At 39.8% G+C, this 23,565-nt stretch overlaps 2 protein-coding genes across 2 annotated transcripts in view; both read right to left on the bottom strand.

Moving 5' to 3' along the window:
- Nucleotides 1-9,463: 9,463 nt before the first annotated feature.
- gad2 (glutamate decarboxylase 2) lies at nt 9,464-20,704 on the bottom strand. Its single transcript, XM_054622671.1, has 16 exons — nt 20,629-20,704; nt 20,298-20,360; nt 20,013-20,156; nt 19,085-19,318; nt 17,672-17,762; nt 16,717-16,829; nt 16,013-16,128; nt 15,552-15,631; nt 14,844-14,898; nt 14,583-14,699; nt 13,843-13,907; nt 13,665-13,743; nt 13,428-13,577; nt 12,742-12,849; nt 11,074-11,163; nt 9,464-9,637 (listed from the first exon to the last, which is right to left on the bottom strand). The coding sequence occupies exons 1-16, from the start codon at nt 20,702-20,704 to the stop codon at nt 9,464-9,466; spliced, it is 1,755 nt and encodes a 584-aa protein (XP_054478646.1).
- Nucleotides 20,705-22,625: 1,921 nt separating this feature from the next.
- myo3a (myosin IIIA) overlaps nt 22,626-23,565 on the bottom strand; it is a 65,640-nt gene continuing 64,700 nt past the window's right edge. The window contains 1 exon segment of the mRNA XM_054622582.1: nt 22,626-23,162. Within this exon segment, the coding sequence (XP_054478557.1) occupies nt 23,048-23,162 (115 nt within the window). The 3' untranslated portion in view covers nt 22,626-23,047.

The raw sequence follows: 23,565 nt of genomic DNA, 5'->3' as shown, positions 1-23,565 counted from the left end.
TCATTTCTGCGTCAAGGGCAATCTGAAACTCCAGAGCCATGAGGGATCAGTCGGTCTGGGTGTGTAAAAAAAATACCTGTATATGTGTGTGTGTGTGCAATATACACATGTATATGCAACAGGGAGTGGGGCCCGTCTTTGCTGTCTTCATGAAGAGGCCATTTAAAGCGCTGATGATGAATAATAGGTCGGCTGAATGTGAGCGAGCGAGTCCCTCTGGTGTATATTTAAATGGCGGAGAGATGCTCTCTCACTCATATCAACTCCCCGGTGGTCCCCGAGGTTAATTGCTTTCTCCGGCAGGCGCTTGCAGATTAACTATCTCACTGAATGCATCCATACAAATGACTCTGCGTATACCACAATAAGTTGAGCGGAGTGGTGTGTGTGTGTGTGTGTGTGTGTGTGTGTGTGTGTGTGTGTGTGTGCAGTGCTTTGCAACAGAACATGGTGTATGTTTAGGTAGCATGCAGGGTGCAGCACGAGGTCGAAGGAGCTAATGAGTACGACTCACTTTGACTAAAGAATTGGGCGTAATGGAGAATATTTAGCTTAAAGTGGCCCTATTATGCTTTTCCACTTTTTCCCTCTCCTTTAGTGTGTTATATATATTTTTTTACATGTAAAAGGTCAGTAGAGTGTAAAACCTGAAGTCCACGCCTAAAAGGAGTTACCCTCCCCTCAGAAGCTCCTGAGCTCCTGAAACCCCATCCATTGAATTTTCTCTTTCACTTCTGTAACTTTATGAGGTCAAAATGTAACTTTATGAGGTCACAATGTAACAGAAGTGACGTAAAACTCCTTCTGGCTAGTTTGGCCCTCAAACAACAAAAGAGCTGAAGCTCCGGAGGAAGAGTTTTTTGAAATGTGAAACGTTGACCAATCACAACAGAGCGGGCTAGCTGACCAATCAGAGCAGACTTTGCTTTCTGGAGGGAGGAGCAAGCGTTATTTTGAGAGGAGGTGCTGCAGGACAGCCAGGATGAGAAAACAAGGCGGATTATGAGCATTAACGCATGTAAACATGTAAATATTGGGAAAAAGCATAACAGGGCCTGTTTAAGTCGTCTTCAAGAAAAGCGTGACAGTCCAGCATTTATATTTTTGAGGCAGGTATGGCTTTGGTGATTTGCCGGTGACTTAATTTGGTTGTAAACTAAAAGTTTTTAAGCCCAGGACAATTCCATTTCATATAACTTTTGTCTTGTTTTTGTAGTGAAAGCATTATATTTGCAGAAATAACCACTAAAGATCTGGTAACATGGGGGACATTTCTAACTAACCCAGTAACCCTAAGAATGACGGACTTGGAGTGCCAAGTCCAGTGTTATTGCAGGAGGAACTGTGGCCTTTATGTGGAGAGGAGGAAAGTAAGAGTGCAGTGGATGGTCATGTATCATGTCAGGCTTTCATTGCAGAGGGACTTGGAAAGTTGTAACCTGAGGTGACAGATGATTTGTTTACAAACCATCTGAAGACGTCGTTAGAAACTGTTTGGAAAAAGACAGTCACTTTGAAGAAAAATACTTGATGATTTAATGAGCCATGGGTCAATCAGACTGAGGGAAGTGAGTCTGTAGAAAAGTGAAAAAAAACCTTCGGTGCCGTCCGTTGCTCTTCTTTCTATGAAGAAATACTCCCCAGCTCTGATATAATTGATCCAATTGCAGCATCTACACTTCCCTTTTCAGGAGCCGCTATTGTTGATTTGAACAAAACAGTTGCCTCTCCGTCTTGCATCACACACACACACACACACACACACACACATACACAACCAAACCCAAACCACAGCGCCCGTGTGAGATATGACATCTATATATAACTTGCGCTATTGCAAGAATCCAGCTTCTGTGCACGGTAAAGGAAGTTGCACCCAGTGACGGACCTGCAAATAAGGTTCACTTTTTTTATTAAATGTAAGTTGAAAAGCTTCCACTGCCTAACCCTTACCTGTAGTTTCCATGTTCACTTACTATATAAAAAAAGAAAGGATTTTAAACTTTGTTAATGGACTTAAACAGTGGTTTAACAGAATCATCTAATATCAATAATTATGTCTGACTTTAGGGTTTGCAAAAAGGATGTACAGTCAGACAATAGAGAGAACAAGCCAAAAACTCTAACCACAATTTTGACAGTCCCTATTTTTGGGGATTAAATAAAAAATGAGGGCACCCAAAATGCCAATAGTTTATTAAAACTGTGTGCATGCACTGTGGCGTCATGATCAGCAGATCAGTTGAACCAGGAGTCGGTCTGTTAACTGTGGTGGATGTTTGCAACAGACAGTTTGGGTACAAACTTTGCCCATCACCTTTATTGTGTCTTTTAATTAAGTTTGGATAAGATGGAAGTTCATTTAAAACATGTCTGACTGATTTGACTAATGAATGTAAGTCCAACGCTCACTCTTGTCTTAACTCTGCTCGTCTCTACCAACTCCTGAACAAAATATCTGTCTCTGAAGCAGCTAGATAATAGATTGTCGCTAACTTTGTTTGCTGTTTTGTGCAGAGCAGCTATCTTATTGCGGGTTAATCAGAGCTTTTTCACATAAAACAGCTGCCTGCCACATCTGGAAACGATGTCATGAGAGCGGTGAGAGTGAATCAAAACAGTAAAACCTGAATAACGACCTTGAACACACTGAAACTTAGACGCCTTCTTTCAAGCCCGAAACTAGCAAATCCTTGTTTAGCTAAAATCTCCCGTCCGGACAGCTGATAAATAACACAACGTGTTGAAAGAGGATAAATAATGTGTCTTTGCAACTTCACATGCTGTCAACCAAGCACGCGGCCTCTCCCCTAAGGTGAGCAGTGCTTTCATGTGTTGGCTCAGCAGTGTCACCAAAGTGAAACCAAACACTAACGGATGACCCACCAGCTTCTGGGATGACATCGGGGCAGAGGCAGAGTTCAACGTGTCAGAGGACCGTGAAGGTGAACGCCACCAATTCCAAACAGACACCAACATCTGGCTTGGCTTAGCCACCACACACACACACACACAAACACAAGGTCTGTTTAAAGGAAAGACTTCAGTCGTTTATAGAAGCATGAGTATCCTTTTGGTCTTCCTGTCAAAATGCTTTGGTAAACCCCTCTCAAGTCAGCCACCCGGACTTCACCATCTGCTGGTTTTGCTCATAAATCACCTCGAAAGTCAACTTCTCCAACTTAAACATGTTTGCTACATTTCTCCTATCTGCAACCCCGTGTGTTTGGACATTGCAGCTCTTCTCCGTCGGGGCTTTACAAGTCATGTGATGTGCTCCATATGGTCGGGGGGGAGAACATCATCCAGGTGACGCCGGTGATAAACTGCTCATGCGGGAAACATCTCTGATCACTGAGAGAGAGGGAGGAATCTCTGAGAAATGTCAGACTTGGTCATTAAGTCATTCTTCTTCTTAATAATTTAGAATCTGTAAAGAGGGATATGTTTACGCTCTGTGGAAGACTGAGTCGCCTGTCAGGGAGATAACAGAGTCCACAGAGGCAGCGTGTCGAGGCTGATTGAAATTAATTTGGTCTCACAACACCAACAGAATCCAAAATGTGATGTCAAGAGTACACATAGGTAGTTCCTTGATGATAACTAATGGAGGATGAGCTGACAAGTGACTTTGTCTCCGTGGCTCTGCAGGAAGAAGAGTGGATCGTAAAAACTCCCCATGTGGGCTGTGAGCAAGGACGGCTCATAAGAGGACTTCATGTGTGCGTCTGACTCTGCATGCACCTGAAGGTTTAAGTTTTTTTTCGTTGATGTGCAGCACAATGTTAATTCCACTGAAATGAAAAGTGCAAAATAAACTATTTTTAAATTGTTTCCTGTGTTTTACATCGAACATTATCAGATGTTTAGTTTTTTTTTTACAAAATGACATCATACACCCACATGTGGAAGTATCCATTTAGCTTTCTAGATGTTAATCTTGTCAGTGTCTCTATGCATGCAAATTAAAACTGCAATATGAACTATTGCTTGTGTCCTATGTTTTACACATTACATAATCAGATATTTTGTTTAAGGTTATATTTTCTTTTTAAAAGCAAAACACAAAGTTTCACCACATAAACTTCATAAAGATACTAGTTTTCAAAGGGTATTATATTCAATTGTATATAATCATACTTGTGTGCATTTTTAAAAACCAGTCTGTGTGGAAACAGTTAACTGAGGGATTTCATGTCACATTTGTAATGTTAAAACCATCCACTTCCTCTGAGCGGCTGCATGCAGAGCCAGCTGATAGTGTGCAGCCCAGATGTTTCGTTTAAAACAGTGTGTCACTTTCTTATCTGATTCACTTAAATAAAACAAATAGGGTAATTCCCACTGTGTGGTTGTGAGTCTTTGTCACAGAGACAGCGATTATTCCCACGTGGTACTTTCCTCTTTATCTGTGTGTGTTTGAGAGGGAAAGATGAGGTGAAACATCTGGGAACCTTTCGCATACTTTGGGATGCATCTTTCTTATTTTGTTTGGACGTAAAAGTATGTTGTAATCAGAGTTGATTACGAGGAAGATGTAGAAATGACAGCTCAATGAAACAATAAACAGATAATAACTTTTATTAGCCAAAATTTTCAGCCACATTTGGTTTGCATGCCTGTTTTTAGTTAAGGTCAAATGACTCTCCCTGCTGGTCCCTCAAGACTAACTTGTAGAGCTGCAGTGCCATCTAGAGAGACGTTTGTAACCTGCCAGTGAACCTGCTCACAAAAATAGTACAAGTTAATGTTTTCATTGCTTCTCATATTGTTATTGCATTATATTTTATATATTTATTTTATATTTACAATTTATTTTTCTTTCCTTTATGAAGCCTCCCTGCAAATAATTTTACACAAATGTACTTGTAGAACCAGAAGGACAATAAACATCTGGATTTTTTTTAACTGGAGTGGCACGAGAAGCATAAAACCGTTATATTTTTATTATCGTCATTCATTTTTTTGCTTTGTTACAGTTGCCCTTACACAGAGGCACAAAGAAATATAGGAAAAATTGAAACAAAGGACCACTTGATATGCAAACAAATAGCTAAGTTAAATGTATATTATGTACATAATGCAACAACATATAACACAATATATGTGAAGGATATAAGCAATAAGGAATGAGAAATATATAAGAAATATAGGAAATATGGTGATATATTGCAATGTATAATATGATCTCTTTTCTCATGCATGCTTTATTAGTATTGTTTTGTTTTAATCTTGTTAGTGTCTATTTGCAAGCACTTAAATGTTTAATTATTATTATTTTACATGAAGCATTGTTATTTCCCCTGAAATGAAAAGTGACATCAACACAATGCTGTACTGGCACCGCAGAAATAACCTTATAGTGCTGCAAAGTGCCACTTTTCTCCAGTTTATGTAACAAATGAAACTTACGTAACAATTCGTTTTTTTCCCTACAGTATGAAGCACAACAAACAATGTTATTTTAAAAAAAGAAGAGAAAGAAGAATCAAATCATCTTTGTTTTGACAATATTTATTTCTATTTTTCCCAATAGTAACATATAGTTCAGGACAAATGAATGTTTGAGAGAAGCTAGAACAGCAGTTTGCAGAACATATGATTCAAAATCGTACGTGAAAGTGAACCGCACTCTGAGCACTAGGGATGTTCATTGTTCAACAAACAATATATTCCTGTAAGCAAGAAACCAGGGTATATATATATATATTTATTTTTTCTATACTTCTGTGTTAAAGGCTAACAACACTTGCATTGGACAAGTTTTTGGACAATCAAGTCTACATCTTATTGATTCTGTTTCTCATACATCCCAAAGAGTCAAGGGCCTTTTGGTGAAACAAAACTTTTCAAAAAACTATGACGTCATGACACCGTGACACGAGTCAACACACCCGTCTCAGACACGCAAAAACACAACGACAGCAGGGCAGCCGAGAAAAAACGTCGGAGGAAAGCGCGAGGTTACGATGTCACTGCTAGAGGAGGCCGAAGCGGAAGAGAAAGAGAGAAAAAGGTCGTACAGGTGCAGAGCAGAGAAGAGCTTTCAGAGAGACATGCGGAGGGACTACACACATATAGATAGATTGATATATATTTATATAATACGTTCAGAGCTGCGACAGTCTTCAAGCAGAAGAAGAAAAAAGACGGAGGATAGAGATAGTCAGATCAAGCGCGGAGAGGATTACAATGCTAGGCGAAGGTTAGCATGCTTGCGGCACGGAGAAACTTTACAGGAAGCCCAAGACACAGAGAATCACATGTAAAGGCTAGAGCGACAGTGCACTAATCTACAGGCTAAAGCTATACATCGGACACTAAAGCTAATTACAGGAGCTACACAAACTGTATATATGTATATATATTTATAGATATAGAAAGAGATATATAGGAGATATTGAAACAAGCTGGATAGGCAAGGCATCGCATGCACGTGCAAAGGAAGCAAAGTCTAGCAGCAGCAGCGAGAGAAGAAGAAGAAAATGTCCGGCTTTCCAAAACCGCCACCCGTGTTGCTGTAATAAATCTGACGTTGTCTGTGTCACAGTGTTTACGCCAAATCATATCAGGGAATTAGGATTAATAAATCTAAAACGTACGTTAAAATCGAGGCAAATCTCTGTTGGGACGTAAAAACTTTCAGAATATCTGTAAAATGCAAACAAAAAAGAAAATGTCAACAGACCCTTTGATTAATGTCACATTCTGACCAAGTTACATTTTTGAGTATTTTTTTTCTTTTTAAACATCAACTTATGAACAACGATTGGACATTGCACGTTATTAGGTCATGTGTATACTCTAAAGTGCACAACCTCCCATTTTCGGAGGCAAACTAGACAATACTGGCAAATTTATACTAAGGCAACACAGTTACGAACACACTAAGGTACACGTTGGCACATACCGTCAAGTATTCACTTGTGCACGGAAAAAAACACAGAGCTTCAGAGTCTAAAAATGGCTTTGCATATTCATTTGAAAATCCAAACACCAGAGTCTCTGAGCAAAAAAAAAAAGACTCGCAAGTGTTTCGAGGTGAAATCTGTCGGTTTTCTTTAAAGCCAGTCCCTGAAACACATTTTCTCTTTGAAATAGCTAGAAGAGTCACAAACCAAGTCGCACACACACACACACACACACACACACACACACACACACACACACACACACACACACACACACACACACACACACACACACACACACACACATACACACACGTACACACACGTACAGGAAAAAAGCCTTTTGGACAAACATGATGAAAATACAGGTAATCTATATTAGAGATAGAGAAAATATGAATAACTTTACCTCACAAATAGTCTCTGGTTATACGTCTTATATACACTTATGTATACACAAAGATATGTGCTTAGGACATCTTGAAATACTATTTACAATCTATGATCAAAAGTGATTGTACACTGAGCGACCGTGTTGAGCAAATTGTGCTTTTCTAACTTGTTTCTAATGAAAATGCTACAGAACCTCTGCTTCTTAAATCAGGGTTCACTCTCCATCAACTAACCTGCCTTCAGTTAGCATGTTTTTAGCTTAACTAGTAGCAAACTTGATTATCAGTTACTATTGTACGCTTTAATTAGTTGTTTTGTTTTGTTTACAGGGTATATTGGTTGGACCCTTAATCGAATATTGCTTGTGAATGAATAAAGAAGAAATCTCAGTTGCAATGCTAAATGATGCTCCTCCTCCTGATTTAGTGCAAGTGATGTCAGATATGCAGTAGCTGCAAAGTCTGGTGAAGTTCCTCTACTCAGACAAAAACACCATTAGTGCCTCAATCCCAGTTTTCTTAAAAGATCCACGATCTTTCATTAAGTGCTCATCCAAAAACACCACTGACCAATAGCTTCACTTAGTATGGTACTGTAGATGAGAGGTTACTTAAAAGTTATAATCCTTAACATTTCAACTAACAGGAACAATTCTGTGCTGCAAGAATATTTTGGAGTAGTGGCCACAGTCGGTACTGCAGGTCATGTGATGACTACTGGCCCAAAAAGCTTCTGATATTAGTGGGCCCATTGGTGAGAATTTGCTTTGTCAAACATAGGACTTTCACCCAGGAGAGAGCTGTTCATGTCCCATGTGAAACAAAGTCGACGTGGGCATAATTTACCGTAGTTTTGTTATGTAACTTGCTCACTTAATCAATGGCAGTTATAAAACCAAAAGTACTTATTTTAACCCAAACCAAAATCTTTTTCTTATCAAATAATTTTGTTATCGAAACCTAACCAAGTAGTTTTGTTGCGTAAGTAACCCTAAAAAAAAAGTTAACCTATGTTGGAGGTTTATTTTTGATTAGACGCTTTGCATGTAAGGCGCGGAAACTGCTTTTTATCGTGGGTGCACTTTTTGCATTTCAAATGGTAAAGGTGGACTCCTCCACGATCAATTAAAACTACTATAAAGAGTTAAAAACCCTTTATAGTAGTTTTTTTATTTGGAGATTAAAACTCCAAATACTTTGAATGGCAAAACAAATGTTGGCCATTTATCGTAGCAAAAAATGGGGCTTAAAATAAAGAATAGTTTTAAGGATTATAACTTACTTAAGTTACCTCTTAATGTTGATTATTCTCATTTTAGATTATCATTATATCATGCAAAGCACACTCAGCACAGCTAAATATACAGCCTGGTAGGAAATGGTACCTATTTTTACATCAACAAAATGATCTTTAACCACCTTAAATACACTAGAGAGAAGTGTGTGTGTGTAAAAACAGTAGAAAATGTTGCTGCGATATTAAATTAGCATCGTAAGCTGCAGACCGAAATGTCAGAGGCTGATGTGATGCAGGATGGAGCAACATGCATTTATAAATGCTTTGAATTTACTTTACTGTTGTGTAATTTTGATGGAAATGCCTTCTTTTGCACATAATTCCTTCTGACAGCCATGTGCTTGTTCTTCTATGCATCACCAGTCAGGAGAAAAATGTCCGACAAGGCAGTTGATTAAGCTGAGGTAAAGTGAAGTGCTTTTTTTTGTTGTTTTGTTTTAAACCAGAAGTTTAAAATGTAAAGTTACAATAGAACACAACCACGTTTGGCACTTAACAACGTACTCTGCAAATGAGAAATGATCCAAAAATAAAAAAAACTCTTCCTTATCAACCTATTGCACAAGCATTTCATATCACAAAAAGTACAAGTTACATCACTTACAGGGATCAACTACACTATAGGAAGGCGGACAGAAGCACTTATACATAGCTTTGGACCAAGTTAGTCCACGGCAAAGCTACAATACGTAATATATGGATATATTTATCTGTAGATCTTTTTTTTCTCCTCAAATATACTCTTAAATATGTGACTTTTGGAGGAAAGAGAGAGAAAAAGAAAAAAAGTTTACCAGTACATTCACGACAAACAATTCATCCGTCAAGAGGGAAAAGTACGGGAGGATTTGGTGAGATGAGTCTTATAGATCCTGGCCGAGTCGCTCAATCTCCTCGATAAGAAAGTCGATGTCCTCGAAGGTCGCCGCTGGATTTGAGATCACCATGCGGAAAAAGTTGACCTTGTCTCCTTGCGGTTGGTAGCTGACCATGGTTGTACCGTACTCCATCATCCTGGCCTTTATCACTGGAGCCACCTGAAAGAGACATAAAATACAGCATGAATAAATAGAAACATAGAGAAAATCAAACACTGTATAAACTCTTCATCATTCCATTGGTTTGGTTTATTTGGATAGGTGAGAATATCTTTTTGCTACTTAGCAGAATAAACTAGATTGCTAAGGAAATTAACTTGTAGGGTTGTGTACAAGTACGTTACTTTAGCCCAATTTTGAGCTACTCAAATACAGTTAAGTATACCCAATTTATGCTACACTATACTTCTAGTCCACTACATTTATTTAACTGCTATAGTAACTTTGATTTTACATTTAAAAGTGAATGAGCACCCAAAATATTATGCTGTTTGCTGCAACAGAATGCAAGAATAGCCTCGGACAGACACAAAGATGCACAGTCACTCACATACGCACACAAGCCACCGATCTCAAGATCCTCCTGGCAGCTATAAGTACTTTAAATTAACTATATAGGGTGCATAAGATTTTCAGGACCTTGAAGGCTCCATGGCTTTACACTCTAAAAGGGGAAATTTTATGAAGTGAGTATTTTGTTTTGTCTTTTGATGCGTTAAATACAATATGTTCTTTTACTGAAGGAGATTTTGGAATGCAGGACTTGTTACAGGTATATTTACACTGTGGTATTTCTATTTTTACTTAAGGAGAGAATCTGAGTAAAGGCTGCAGTGCAGTGGAAAGTTCTCTCCTGTAGCTATCCTCCCATAATCCCTCTCAATCTCTTGCAGGTGTGCCGTTGCAGTTTTCTGTAAAAAATAATCAATCAGCAGCTGCAGATTTCCGTCAAATCAGTCTGCTGACAATTTTCCAGTAATCCTTCAGGGGTAGTCATTAAGTGTAAGTGGAAATTAAGCTCCTCAAGTTTGGACGTTTACCTCAACATTACATCATCCCTCAATCTGAGTGTCAGAGTCTGCAGACAAAATGAGAGCGAGCAGTCCAAACACTCTGTTTCAGTGAGGCGTATCCACGGTTGTTTGTTTTTTTCTGTCAAACTTTGGAAAACAAAAAGGAAATCTCTCCGTTTGATGTGCTGTGACAAGCGATCTATGGTGGATGGTTTTACAGAGACAGAGAGCTCTTTGAATGGGCGGCACGTACTCCATCTGTTTGCCCTAATTGTCAATTAGTAGCCCCCGCTGCTGTGGGATCCTCTGAATGGCCGCCGTGAGCTAACTGAATAGCCTCACTCGCTCTAAATCAGGCCTGTGATACCCCTCCGTCTGCGAGTAAGACTGTCACAATTTACTAAGTATATGGCAAAGTATTTTTTACTTTAAGTGGCAGCAATGTTGTCCCTAATGAGGAGAACATGTGATGGTTTAGGCCCGATAGGAGTGAAATGCTTGTAGGGCAAATGAAAGGTGCAGTGAACGGTGTTTTTTGGTTAGATATTATAGTCGGGCTTCTTCTTATCTCGGCTCGCCCACCTTGTGCAAGTGTTTCTTTCTCTCCTCTTTGTCCTCCATGTAGCGGATCCCAGGAGGGAGGTACCAGAAGCAGACGTTGGTGTGCTGAGGCTGTGGGGAACACACAAGAGATGAGAGGAATCAACCACCACGGAAAGCAAAACATGCAAATTTAAGACTGAGGAATAATTCAATACTGCAGACTTCTAATTGTTTCATGAGGATATATATATATTTTTTTTATGTCTGATGTTAAAATTAAAGCCACTGTGTTTAGAATTGACTTGTGTTGTCTTTGGCGCCCCCCAGTGGTAGCATGAAAATCGCAGGGATTATCTATTTAAAAAAAAAAAAAAATATCTGATTAATTTGAGAGATTCTATAATCACGTACATATTTTTACAAGCCCATTATAATTAAAAACGTAGAATATTATCTATTATAAAGCTGTTTAATCAGTATTTTTACAGTAACAATTGATTAATTAACTATGTGTAATGCAAAAAGAATTGCTCGTAGTAATGAACACACAGATAATTATTACCAGGTTATTACCACAGCTTGTTGCACTGCCTTCAAGTGGCAAACAATACAATTTTTTTGACAAAACAATAATCTAGTAGATGCTAGCATCCCATATCACAGAGTGCCTTTAACATTGTAATTGAAAACAAACAATATTAGTAGAAAAAGCTGTAAATAAGGGTTTTTTAGACATCAATCTAGTTAATTATATATATATTGTATTGTGATGGCAATATTGGAAAATGTATTATTATTACCAGTCTGTGAAAACACACATATTGTATTTACATATACCTACAACTATATAAATACAGATGCAGTCCGCATACACACATTTACAGCAATCACCTTTGCTTGAAATCCTACAGACACCACAAAATAAAAAGCGCTGCCCGTCAATTTCTTCAAGCCTGAGCGGGTTCTGTTTGAAAATGTCTTTCCGCGGCGTAAAATGGAAATCCATTAGGTGTTCAAAGCTTCAGACAGGTAGCTGCCTCCTCCTCAGACTCTCTCTATACGTCTGAAAGCCAACGCAGCTCTCTTATTTTTGGCATGTGAAGGCCTGCGGTGTAGACCATTCATTACCTACAGCTGACTGGCCATGCACACCGGCCTCATTTATACGACCTGCTCTGGTTCGGTTGTAGTGTATTCAGCATCAGATTGATGTTAATGGCTCGATGGGAGCTTCAGACAAGTGAACACCTGGACCGATGCCCAGAAGACTTGGCTTCTCCCCAACACCCTCTGGGTTATGACGTTCTCTCAGTCGTTTGTGGCAATAAACCTTAAAACTTTAAAGAGCTTTCACTATAAAAAACTCTGGATGTCCAAGAACTCCTTGTGCAAAAGAGTTTTTAGCTTAATAATCCCATCACAGCCGCATATGTTCGGGTTGTTGTAGGAGATGTTTCAGACGACGCCATTCATATGCATATGAGCAATTACAGCCCTGCTATGCTATTCATTAAACATAATAGCAGCGCATTATACTGGCAGCTAGAGGTAAAAATGGCATTCATCCAACACAAAGAGAGAGCATGCTGCGTGTCAATCAAGTCACCCATAATGACACTGAATGTAGGACTAATGTTGGCTACTCTTCTCTGATTATTCGGATGTTTAATGATTCTTGTGGAGGGCAGAAGTTAAATGTGGACGTACTTTCCCATTGAAGACCATCTCGTATCCTTCTCTGTCTTTGATCTTGTTGTAGAGGTACTCCGACAGCTCCAGACACTTGTCGATCTGAGCCTCAAACCCGATGGTGCCCTGTCGAAGGAAACGTTTGGATCGGTTAGTAAAAACTAAATGGTGCTGAAAGCAAACACCTACTGCATTGTATTGTATTGTTTGGATGCAAAATGGTAAAGTTCCCTTTGAATACTAAGAATAATATGCATTTGAATACTTTTGTCTGTGTACTACTGTCTCTACCTCTCCATTTTTTTCTTACCTCACTCACAGATTATGAAAAAATATTAATAATTAGGGACGTTAAAGATTTAAAGAGCATTAACCTCCCCCCTAAATCTAGACTTGAAACTAGCTATTGAGACCATAAACTCATGTTTACAATGTTTACTGAGGTAATAAATCAAGAGAGAAGTAGAGTCATTTTCTTGTAGACTTCAATACAATTAGACTTCTTTTTGCAACCGTAGGCCAGCCCACTGCTGGCCAGTAAATAGAATGCTTGAAGTTTGAATCGGCTTCACTCAGCAGAACCAGATGTTTCGGCCTTGTCGAGGCAGACATCACACGCTGACCAAAGGCATAACTTAAGGATGCTTATCGCCAACCAAAAAAACTCCATTTCAAAGAGCTGCATGCAAGAGAGAACGAACTACCTTAGCTCTCCACATGAGCCACAGCTTGAAGATGTCCACGTGGCGTCCGCACTGCAGCGCTTTGTCCCCGGTGTCGTAGGAGAGGTCGTAGTGTTTGTCCTGCTGGAACAGGTAGCAGGCGTGCATCTGGTTGCAGTTCTGCATCAGACCCTGAGAAATCACACCCGGAACGTTTATAATCTCGCAAGAATAAACCAATACTCAAATGCACTGTGTGCGTGAGACGAAGAGGCCTACCTCCTCTCTGACCAGCAGGGCTGAACACTGCAGAGGGACGGACATCATCTTGTGTGGGTTCCATGTTACTGAATTGGCCCTGCAGGTAACAGAAACAACCATCAACGCCTTGTTACTTCAAACTCTCTTTAACTTCTTGTAAAAAAAAATATAATCTATATTTTATATATCAACTTGCCTCTCAACTCCATCCAGCTTCCACCTGTGTCTCCGTGACATGAGGAGACTTCCTCCCCACGCACCCTGACAGGACAGACAGACAATCATCATCATGTGACACTGAGAATACAACTTCAAGGTCGTTACGGGGACACTCAATTCTTCGCTCTAAACAGCATTGTTAGCTTTCAAAAAGGTCTAAACGTCAAGTTTGTGTGACGTTTTTTACAAGAATCTCTGGATTTTCCGGCCTCATAATGTTTAAAGAAGGCCTTTAAAAGTTCTTATTTCTGTATCCATAAAAACAAAAGCAGCAGCTACAAAGCAAGATGTGTTTTTTTCTCCATCTCATCCAGTTGAGGGATGATAGATAAGGCCGTTTATGCCTCTTAATAGAGGTGTCCCCCTGTCAGGGCTAAATCACCTTCAATAACAGATAGAGTTCCTTCAGTGAGAGGGCTCATGATGGCAAAGTCAGGGGGGGAGGAGGTGATTTACAGCCTCTGTTCCAGTTTTTCTAATCCCCAGTGTTAGATAGGAAATGGCTGGGCTCCTATCTGGGTCAACCGAAAGCAGTTAGAGGCCAGACAGACATAATAGATTTGTCAAAGTCACTGGTGAGCTCAGCATTTCTGTGTATTCCTCCACTAAAGTCCCTCTTATTGGGAGATTTTTTTAGGTTATAACAGGGTTTTAAATGAGGCAACAGGAGACATTTATGCAGATTTTGTACTAAAAAGGTCGATTTGTTTCACTCACGTCCACGTGCATCCAGACGTTGTACTTTTTGCAGATGTCAGAGATGGCGATGAGAGGATCAAAGGCTCCGTAGACTGTCGTTCCAGCGGTTGCGCTCACAAAGAAGGGAACGAAGCCCTGCAGAGGCACGGACAGGAAATGATTGTACATGAAAGCAGCTGATGACGTTGGTTTCAGTCGACTTGAGTGCGAGACAGTGAAGGCTGTATGAAGTAATATCTGCCGTGTTTAGATCTGTGTTGTTAATGTGTGTAACGTTACCTTCTGTTTGGCCTCCAGTATTCTCCTCTCAAGGTCAGCTGGGACCATTTTACCACTGCCAAAGAAAAAACAAGCTTCAGTTGCTTCTCGAGTTGTTTGTAGAATTCATCAGTGATGGAAGAAGAACTCAGATCATTTGCAATGTGGAAATACTACATTAGAAGTAAAAGTCCTGCAGGCAAAAACCTACTTGATGCATCAATGTGTAAACAGCATTTTAGTGAGGCAGCTGGCCGAGGTGGAGCTAGTTTTGAACTCTTTATATACTGTTACATGATTCATCTGAGGGGTCATGAGGTAATAAATGAGAGAGGAAAAACAGAACAACTTAAGTTATGCTACAGAAATGTTTCTCAAATACTGGAGAGTTTTACTTCTTTGGGACATTTAAATTAGTTAAATTAAGAAGTTTAATGGGGGAAAGGCTCTCAAAAACATGTGACAGTTGACCCAAAAAAGACACTTTTTTATTCTAAGGGGTCACAAGCCAAAAAGATTGGAAACCATTGGTTTGATCGTTGATATTTTATGAGCTTATCACATGTTGTTAAACATAAATCTTCATCTGCATAAGTACTAGTAACTACAGGAATCATATAAATATAGAGGAGTTAAAGTAAATATTTCCGCTTTGAAATAAAGGAACAGAATTCAGCTTCTAATATTTAACCTTTCAGTTCTAGTGCTGAAACGAGAGGCCGACTTTACCTTTCATCTGCTTTGATGCAGATCACACTCTCCGTCCCAATGCCAAGAGCTGCTGCTCCTTTTTTGATTGAGAAATGGCTCTGAAAGGTAACAGAGAAACCATGAAAGACTAATTGTGTTTAACTGTCTGTTCACCACCTTATGTGTACATTCCTCAAATGCTAGTTTGTGTGTGTTTTCTTGCTCACAGCATCTTTCAAATGTCCTTTATAGATGAAGTGTGACACTGATAAGTTCAGCTTCATGACAGCGCGACACAAAGTCACTTCTAAAAACACACATCAAACACAGCCACAGCCAAAATGTGCATAACTATTTGAAGGTATGTGTGCACCGGAGAGGAAGATCTTTGACTTTTTCATTTAAGAAGAATGTTGAAATAGTGATCAATGATCATTATTTGATCCAATATGACACATATTGACAAAGTTTATCTGCTGAATTGAAACATAAATTCATACATGTTCGGATGTGAAGGCCACCAGTCTGGGAACAGATGACATTCCTTTCTCCTTCACTTCGGGGAACATCTTGAAGCGGGCCAGCAGCATGGCGTACATATTAGAAATAGCACCACCTGGAGGACAGACAGGGCTCAGTGGTTATTGTGTGGTCAGTGTCACAGTGTCACAGCCTGAACTGGGAGAGTCTCATGGGAATGATGCAGGGTTTCAGAGAAGACTTTAAAAATGTCCGTGCATGCTTTGAAATAATGCAACAACAACAACAACAACAAATAATCCTTTGTTTAGAGCGTATCGAGGGATGAAACAGCATCCAACTGTCCACAATGTCAGAGCTAATCACGGTCTTTGTCATCAAATTCTCCAATGATTGCTCCTCATCACGTGTCAAACAGAAATGCACGAGAGAAATAAGAGACCGGAGCGTGACGAGGTGGGGGCCTTAAGTTGGAAAAATCATTTTATGCTAATTGACTTAGAAACGAGTTCCATTTATATCATCAAAAATGCAAATTGACACATTACACACACACACACACACACACACACACACACACACACACACACACACACACACACACACACACACACACACACACACACACACACACACACACACACACACACACACACACACACGCAGGCAGTTCCATTTTCAGTGAAACAGAGGGGTGGTGGGGTTTTGGCATCGCCTCACATACCAGGAGAGAAAATGCCGTCTCCTCGTCCATCCGTCCAGCCAATGATCTCCCTCATCTTCTTCAGAGTGACGTACTCCAGCAGCACAAAGACAGGAGCCACCTCATAGGTGAACCTGCGTTACACAAGGGACATCACATGGTGCCGGTCGGTTACACAAAAATGTGCTGTGACTCATCCCCCGAAAAAGAACAGCCAGTAAAAAGAGGACATTTGTTCTTATTCCCCTGCAGTTTGTGTGTTTCGGGGACATATTTAGAGGTGAAAAACACTAAATCAATCAAATTCTTGAGGGATAAAAATCCATATTTTGTGTGCTAAACATGTAGAATTATTGTTGATAGCACATGATTCGCCTTTATTTCCAAAGAGGCAATATCTTAGTTTGCAGTCATGCTTTTGTACAAAATGTACCCGAGTTTCTTTTTCCACATTTCAGAGGCCCGAGGCTCTTTGTTGTGCAGAAATCTCACATTTTCATCATCCTTGCTGCACTAAAAAAAGCACATTTCCCGTATATGCCTCCTGAAATGTTTTTCTGCTATTACATGGTGTATTAGCTGCAGTGATTCTAACCCCCCTCCTTCTCTCTCGTGTCAACAGCAGCCGTATTTTGCAGTGGCACTTAGTTGCCAAGGCCGACGCTTGCAGAGTTTATCAGCACAAAAACACACACACACACACCAAAATTAGCTTCAGATTAGTCTGAATTTAATTTCAGGGCTAATTTTCTCCCCTTGAATCCCCATGGAGATGTGAGGTGAGGGGGAGGGATAAAAGGGGGAGGATCTGCCTTTCATTTCACCCTTTTCATTTGCCATGATTGAGTGGGGAAAAAAAGGAAAGGAGCCACTATCAGGCCTCGCAGACGGCATACGGATGGACCGGAAATGGAATTCATTGTCATTGTCATTATCACCATTTGAAATCATGATGAAGGACGGGCCACATACTTACATGTTGGTGTTGGCGGTGGACGTCAGCCAATCGGCTGCCAGTCCGACCATGTCTAATCCTGTGGAGAGCTGATTGAAGTACCTGGGATGGGCTGCAGGAAAAGAAAATGAGAGAGTGAGAGTCGTGAGAGACGGCTGCAATTTGAACATTTGATCTGGCGTCAGGGAAAATTGAAATATGCCTCCCATGTGTTTATGCTGAGTTTGTGCAAAAGAAAGCGAAGCTGTCATCTTCTAAACGCTTTAATTGCAGCTTACAAATGCAGCTGCAGTGACGTTTTGGATCATCTTGAGTGATTATGAACACATCTGGTGTTGCATGAGTAGTGTAGGAGTTTAGTGGGGGGTATAAACACCAAAATTGGGTTTTTCCCACCTTTTAAAAAAAAAATAAGAAGAATACATCACACACAGAGGAGATCTGAAAATGAGTAAATTAAATGTAGATATTTTAAAAAAACAAGAAAAACTGGTCTAAACAAGGTGATGTAAGAGTGTAATTCATGATGAATGTCTAAGTTAGACACATTTATTTTAAACTATAAACATGTAATGTAACACTGTGTTTTAACCCCTTCCAATTCAGCATATATAAGCATTAACTGCAATAAACGGTTTATATAATTTGTGTTTATAGAAATGACAATATATTTAGAGACAGTTGATAATATAAATGTGTCTTCACAGTAGAAGTAATGATATTGTACATTTAGAAAAAAACACCTGAAATGTCCATATATCAGTTATATGTAAATTATTAAATGTTTATAAACTAAAACAATCTATAAATATCTGTGTTGTTTTTTCTGGGGATGAACTCTGTCTGGTGCTGTAAATGTTCTCCAGTGTGTCAGCGTGGAGAGAATAATGGACTTGGCCTATGAAGAGCAGTTATTAGCCCATTATCTCCTACTAGGGGAACCAGATGTACTGCGTCACTGCATTTATCGGTCTGGTGGCCAAGAGGAGGAGGAGGAGGAGGAGGAGGAGGAGGAGGACTTCCAGGTGGATTGTTTTAATAGACGTCATTTATTTATTTTAAACACAGATGGTCTTATTCTGTCTATACTATGCATTGTTGGATTTGCCAATTACTGATTGTCTGGTACATTGTATCATCTGTTACACATTTAGGCTTTTCTGTGTTATAATTTAGGGCTTGCATCGACTCTGTGCTATTCATTCATTCAGTTATTTTATCTAGATAATATGCATGTTTATTGTATAAGATAATAAATGTCTGTGCTGATTTTAGACATATTTTCCATGAAGATAAGCTGCAGGCCGGACTTCAGGCCTGCATCAATGCAGCTGGAATATGTCCTAACATGCCCCAAAAATGAAACTATTCATCATGTTTGTAGAGTCAGAAATAAAGCAGGCTATTCATCAACCTTCAGACTGAGGCCCTCACCTGTTTTGATGGCGTATTTGAGAGTAGCACGGCAGCTGATCAAGATCTCATCCAGGGAGGCGGGCTCTCCCTGCAGCTCCCAGTTGTTCATCTGGAGCAGCTCGTTCGGATAATGAAAATCGATCACTTTCGTTTCCCGATCGAAAGACTCCACGATGTAGGCCATTAAAATATCCACCACTTCCTGCAGGAAGGTCATCGTTTTGGCGTCGCTGTCCAGAGCAGGTAACAGGTCTGTGGAGAGAGAATATTAAATATTAAAGATGAAAGATGAAAGATGAAAGCAGCAGCAGGGAGACATTTTGGGATTTATCTGTCTGTGTTCATGCAACATTAACATGCATAAGTGTAGGCCTGTTTTTTGAGGGTTAATAATCTTACAGGCCTTCAAAATGGACAAAAAAAATCCCATATTTTGTTACGTTTTTACAGGTGTAAATATTTAAGTTAGTTTTTGAAGTTCCTGTGACGTTCAACACCTTAAAACAAGAGATTGTGCTGAAGGTGACCTCTCCAAACAACCGCGTAGAAAAACCACTTTAACTCACATATTACTGCAGATATTAATTTTAGATGTGGATATAAGGATGCATCCAAATATGCATAAGTTCTGCCATTATTTTACATAATGTAGCCTTTTTTTAAATTCACGCTGGGAACAAAGAATGAAGCGGATCACCTCTTTGAAAATCAAAAAAATTGGCAATTATTGATATAAAATTCGATTTAAAATGTGTGAAATCCTTTATTAAAACGTCTTTCATTCATTTCGAAAAAAAGAATGACTGAACTATATAACATGACTTGTTGATGGCATTTAATCTGCAAATGAATGAATTAATCTGCAAAGCAAGGCCAAGCTGTGACTCAATGAGACAGATGTAACGGTGTTGGACATGCTGGTTTACTGCCTGCTTTCTCTCCCTACCTGTTGAATAGAGGTCGGAGAAGCCCACAGAAGCTTTGGTGCAGTTGCAGGATTTGTTGCAGCCGCAGGTGCTGGCAGCCTCGGTCTCCGGCGGCTGCTTGGCGGCCGGCTCGGCGGGTTTCTCCTCCCCGACACTCAGCAGCGCTTTGGACATCACAATGAAATAAAATAAATAAAATAACATTGTTTTTTTTATTACCCTGACTATGATGATGATTAACTGTGAATATAATGATGGAAATAGCATCAGCATCCCCTCTCTCTCACACACACACACACACATACCACATAATTTCGATCCAATTCCTCCAGATAATTTCTGGGCCGCCGCTTGGCACCAAGCCCTGGCTGGAAGACAGAAGGGATAAATCAAATACGGATGAACATGCTCCGGGGTTCAGAGTCCAACTTTAAGATGGAAGCAGAAACAAAAACAACAAAAAAAAACAAAAAAATCGACATGCAAGAAGCAATAAATGGTGGATGGGCTTCTTGCATCCTGCAGGGTGAAACATTAAAAGGTGTGAATGATACATCAGGCCTGTCTGGCATCGAGACAATGCACTGGATTAGAGCAGCTCCTTTGGTCCATCACACACAAAAATAAGCCACTCACGGGTGTTGGGGCTCTGGCTCCCGGGGTTGGCCCCCGTATTATCCCCGCCGAGAGACCAGAAACCCTGCGATGCCATCGTTGCCGGTCGTTAGGAGCTGCTGGAGACCCGGAGACCGACGGAGCCCATCCAACGAGACGAGCCGGAGCTGTCCAAAGCTGGTGTGGTGCTGAAAACACACCAGCGCTGCAGAGGAGAGCCTGGAGACGAGACAAGGATGAGAGAAAGATACATCCACGGTGGGCTCGTTCTCCACAGGTGCACTGAGCAACAAAAAAAAAAAAAAAAAAAGAAGCAGCAGCAGCAGCAGCAGCAGCAGCAGCAGTGTCCTCCCAGGAGAGAAAATCCGCAAAACTGCGCTCTGCTCACTTCATGTTCAATTATAGAGTTCAGGCGCAAAAAAAAAGAAAAAAATCTGCGGTGAAATGTTTTTTTTGGGGGATGAAGATGGCTAATAAAAATAAAACCAAAACGAAATGCAGCCCCCCTAAAAGAAGTGGTGTCAAAACAAAGCAGCTATGCGCTTCAGCTGCTGGTGCATCATGTGTGGCGCAGAACAGCCTTAATTGCATCCAACCTAAATTTTGCGTCACTGAAGAAATCCTGTCGTGATTCACTTCAAAGTCATGACGAACCAAAGCGTCGTGACTCCATCCGAGCACCAACACTTCTGTCCCCTGTCCTCTGAATGCCAACTAACTCAGCTGCCCGCCGGTCGTGGACCTATTTTCTCTGGAGGAAGCAGCTGGGCGGAGTGGAGACGTCTTCAATTACGCACGACATTACGCGTGGATCCCTCCTCTCTCCAGTCAGTGGTTTTTTTGGGGGGGGGCTCGTTACTCCAAATAAGTATTGATTACTCGTGACTTGTTTACTTGCTGCAGTTTGCAGAAAGAATAACACACATAGATTTATGATTTTCACATATAAATATGATTATTAGGACTTTCTTCAACTCAAGTATCGAGAAAATATTGATATCCAATGTTATGTCACCCTAAAATGAGATAAAAAAACTTGTTGTGGATTTTGGATTGTCAAAATATAAAAATACGAATGAATATAAAATAGTATCAGAGTCTAATTCCACAATTTATCAGCTACAAATGACAATCCAACACTGTTTTCTTATCGTTTAAACATGAATGAGAGCAAACGGAGCCTGCAGGCATGAAAGCTTTACATATGCTATGATTTATGAATGCAATCGCCAACAACCATTTAATGACACAAAGGACTCATTAAAATAAACTGAACCCTTTGGCAAAGCTTTGTTGATCCGGTTATATTTGTATATAGAATTACAGTAAGTCTGTGATCTCCAAAGAGGCCTTACACTTTATATTCCTGATATTAATAGCTTTCTTAAAGCTTTTAATTTATCTCTCTTTTTATGGAAGTTTAATTTTTATTTCACTTTCAAAAACAACATTATTAGTCCTTCTTTCTCTATGATCCACCCATCCAATAATATTAATAACCCTGGAGTCTACATTGATGCCTCCTTGGTGTCTGTGTTCTGTCTGGATGTTTTTTGGCTGTATGTAGTTTTTTCTATGTCCGTGTGTGCAGTCAGCATGTTGTTGGGGATTCACGAACACTCCCTGTGGGGGTTTTCTCCTTTAAAATGTCATATAAAAAGGTCAGTGGTTGAATCTCAAAGAAATACTCGAGCCAATGTGGAAAATAATACATAAAGAAGAATTTACAGAGGCTTGTTTCATATAAACATGAAAGCTGCTTCTGATATCTTAGACCTTTTTTTTTAAACCACCAAAGATCTGCAAAGCTTGGCTATGAGGTAAGGAGAATTCATGTTGTATGGGGGGAAGCTGTGCTAAATGTAAGATGAATTGAACATCACAAGGAATTTATTATATTTTATGTTTAAATGAACAAAAACAGACACATTACAGCAGAGGAGAGAATGTACATTTCTTACAATTTGACAACAGTGAAGCAGCTTTTCAGAAAGATACATTCGTCAAAATGGCTTGAAATGCAAAGTATTCAAGTGTAAGAGCATGGCTTTTGTATTCACATGATGTATAGATATAGTTCATACAATTCTATTTGGTGTTTAACTGGATACGGACAACCTTAATCTTTGACCAAAGGAATTTGATGCAGCAAAATGAGCAAAAGTGTCAATGTCTAGTTTACAAATCACATAAATAAAACCTTCATTTACAGTTTTAAGGGGAAAGCATTTTATTATTTACATTAACCTTCATCCTTTCTGCATTTAGATCAATAAGACGTATTATCAGTGCTTTTCATTTACGTAACTTATCAGTTGTTTTAAGAAGCTTTGATGGATAACATACTCATATATCTCATAACATGATATATGATAATACATCGCCACATTAAGGTTTTGATAGATTATGTGCCAAACGGTTAAAAAGTCCAGTCGTGTGTTCAGTACTGTTTGATGAGCCTTCGTCTCTGGGAGGTCTTCCTCAGCAGATGTCTGAAGTCATACGGGTTGTCATCGGTCCGACTCTCTGTGGAGGTCATCCTGGGAAGGGAGTGTCTGTGAACACAACACAGGAGACAAGAGAAGGTTTTAAAAGATTTACAACAAAAAAAACCAGGAAGGAGACGAAACGATTCACATTCAGGAGAAAGATTTCATATTGTTTATCATCTGCAGTGATCATTCATCATGTGTGCCGGCTGTCTGAGTCAGTGACCGGGCAGGACTGCAAAACAGATGAAGCGTGAACTTGGATTTGTCACTTTGACCAACTGGACTGCAAGTGAGGCTTGCCGTTTACATAGAATGTTAAAAACAGAGACCAAGAAAACAGTATATTCTGGGTGCTGAACACTGTTCTGTTACACTGGGCCTCCTAAACAGGAAGTTAACTCTCAGCTGCTTTCAAAAAGGTCTAAAGGAGCTGATATGTTTGGCAATATTGATATTGAAGGTCAAG

This window comes from Anoplopoma fimbria, chromosome 21, assembly GCF_027596085.1.
Source record: "Anoplopoma fimbria isolate UVic2021 breed Golden Eagle Sablefish chromosome 21, Afim_UVic_2022, whole genome shotgun sequence".
Taxonomy (NCBI): domain Eukaryota; kingdom Metazoa; phylum Chordata; class Actinopteri; order Perciformes; family Anoplopomatidae; genus Anoplopoma; species Anoplopoma fimbria.
This window is presented reverse-complemented; position numbering and strand designations above follow the sequence as displayed.

Coding starts and splice junctions, on each gene's coding strand:
- gad2 (XM_054622671.1), bottom strand. CDS start 20,704: ATGGCATCGCAGGGTTTCTGGTCTCTCGGCGGGGATAATACGGGGGCC. Junction 13,744..13,842: donor AAGCTGGATGGAGTTGAGAG/GCAAGTTGATAT, acceptor TGTTACCTGCAG/GGCCAATTCAGTAACATGGA. Junction 9,638..11,073: donor GAAAGAAACACTTGCACAAG/GTGGGCGAGCCG, acceptor TGTCTCTTTCAG/GTGGCTCCAGTGATAAAGGC.